This window comes from Cervus elaphus, chromosome 2 (genome assembly GCF_910594005.1).
Source record: "Cervus elaphus chromosome 2, mCerEla1.1, whole genome shotgun sequence".
NCBI classification, from domain to species: Eukaryota; Metazoa; Chordata; class Mammalia; order Artiodactyla; family Cervidae; genus Cervus; species Cervus elaphus.
This window is the reverse complement of record NC_057816.1, coordinates 23,795,353-23,797,897: the sequence shown is the minus strand read 5'-3', so window position 1 is coordinate 23,797,897 and position 2,545 is coordinate 23,795,353. Positions and strand designations below refer to the sequence as shown.

The window sequence follows — 2,545 nt, the reverse complement described above, 5'->3', positions numbered from 1 at the left end:
AATACGCCATGACTCTCTTGATTATATTACGTTACATGACACCTTGTCACAGTAAACTGGGGAGAGATTCTCCAACTGACATTGAAGCAGTAAGCTGCCATATAATCAGATGGTTAGGTGGTTAGGACTTAATTGAGACCTCTGGAAGCTGAGAGCTATGCTTCCTACTAACAGTCAGCAAGAAAACAGGCACCTCAGTCCTAAACCCACAAGAAACTGAATACTAACAAGCTCAATAAGCTCAGAAGAGGGTCCCAAACCTCAGATGAAATTACAGACTCAGCTGATACCTTGATTTCAATGTGGAAAGACCTTGAGAAGGGAACCCTGCTGACCTTATTCAAAAAACTGTAATACAGTAAATTTGAATTATTTTATGCTACTAAATTTGTGATATTCACTGGAAGGAATGATGCTGAAGCTGTAGCTCCAATATTTTGGCCACCTGATGTGAAGTACTAACTCATTGGAAGAGACCCAGATGCTGAGAAAGATTGAGGGCAGGAGGAGAAGGGGACGAGAGAGGATGAAATGGTTGGATGGCATCATCAACTGAATGGACATGGGTTTGAGCAAGCTCTGGGGGATAGTGAAGGACCAGGAAGTTTGGCATGCTGCAGTTCATGGGATCGCAGAGTCAGACACGACGTAGTGACTGAACAACATTAATGCACCAACAGATAAATGCAATGGATTTCTTGCACTTCCTTCTGCATATCTATACCTGTGTGTACCTCTATTTGTGTGTATGTGTGTGTGTGTGTGTGTGTGAGAGAGAGAGAGGGAGAAAGAGGGAGAGAGAGAGAGAGGATCATAATGAAATTATTCCATGCAGAAACAATCACAACATTGTAAAATAATTATCCCCAATTAAAAACATAATTTAAAAACAAAAAAACAAAGAAGCTTTGTAATAAGCAAAGTGGAATATAATTTTAGAATTATGAACCATGTATGATGCATTTTCTAGATAGAGAATAAGTTTTCATTTCTTAGTTAAATACTGGGTGCTCTTGATATTCCCCTAGAGAGAGAGATCAAAAGCCTGGAGAATGACAAATTCGAGCCTAGTGACAACATTCATCCTCGCGGGCCTTGCCCACACACCAGAGCTGGACACATTCCTCTTTGGAAGCTTCCTGGTGATCTATGTCCTCACTGTGGTGGGGAACCTTCTCATCCTGCTGGTGATCACAGTGGATCCCCGCCTGCACACCCCCATGTACTACTTCCTGAGCAACCTGTCCTTCATTGACTTGTGGTTCTCCACGGTCACTGTGCCCAAAATGCTGATGACCCTGGTGTCCCCAGAAGGCAGTGCTATCTCCTTTCCCAGCTGTGTGGCCCAGCTCTACTCCTTCCACTTCCTGGGCAGCACCGAGTGCTTCCTCTACACCGTCATGTCCTATGACCGCTTCCTGGCCATCAGTTACCCGCTCAGGTATGCCAGCATGATGAGTGGGAGGACGTGTGCCATCCTGGCCACAACCACGTGGCTCAGTGGTTCTCTGCACTCTGCTGTCCAGACCACACTGACATTCCGTTTGCCCTTCTGTGGACCCAACCAGATCCAGCATTACTTCTGTGATGCACCGCCCATCCTCAAACTGGCCTGTGCAGACACCTCTGCCAACGAGTTGGTGATCTTTGTCAACATTGGGGTGGTGGCCTCAGGCTGCTTTCTCCTGATAGTGCTGTCCTATGTGTCCATCGTCCATTCCATCCTGAAGATCCGCACCTCAGAGGGGCGATGGAGAGCCTTCCAGACCTGTGCCTCCCACTGCACTGTGGTCCTTTGCTTCTTTGTTCCTTGTGTTTTCATTTACCTGAGACCAGGCTCCAAGGAGGCTATGGACAGGATTGTGGCTGTTTTCTACACTGTGCTGACACCTCTTTTGAACCCTGTCGTCTATGCCCTGAGGAACAAGGAAGTGAAGAAAGCTCTGTTGAAACTTAAAGATAAAGTAGTGTATTCACAGAGCAAGTAATTTCTGCAATGTAGGCTTACTCATTTAACAAATATAGTAATAGAGTAGTATAATGAAACATAGAAATACAGTATAGTACAATATATAAATTTGTCAGTGTGAAATGTTTTATGTATACAGTTCTCAGTGTTAAACTTTATCCAAACTTCTTAGTCAGGAATATTTGTTTCAAGGATTTTTTTTGACTTTAAAAAATTGCAAATTTTTTACTTATGATAAACTTGCTAAATTTTGATCCATGAACTCATTTCTCTGCAAAACATTTATTTTACCTTTTCCTCTAATTTTATTCATATGTAATTGACATATAAGATCATTTTTACCTTTCTAAAGAGTAAATATTCAACTTGGATCTTGGATGCAGAATGGTGAGTTATTTTTATACACCTAAGTTGATAATATGCTTTTTTGTTTATGTCTTATGCACAGAAGTTGGGGACACTGCTCAGGAATAGCAACAATTATCAGAGGTCACTTACTCATGGATGCAGCTGCTCACCTGCCTTCTCAGTTCTTTTTGTGGCTGCATGTGTGTGTGTGTGTGTATGTGTGTGTGT

The 2,545-nt window shown here is 42.7% G+C and overlaps 1 protein-coding gene across 1 annotated transcript; it reads left to right on the top strand.

Moving 5' to 3' along the window:
* Window positions 1–1,052: 1,052 nt before the first annotated feature.
* LOC122705467 (olfactory receptor 10G4-like) lies at window positions 1,053–1,988 on the top strand. Its single transcript, XM_043920872.1, has one exon. It carries the CDS (start codon window positions 1,053–1,055, stop codon window positions 1,986–1,988), a length of 936 nt encoding a protein of 311 aa, XP_043776807.1.
* Window positions 1,989–2,545: the final 557 nt, after the last annotated feature.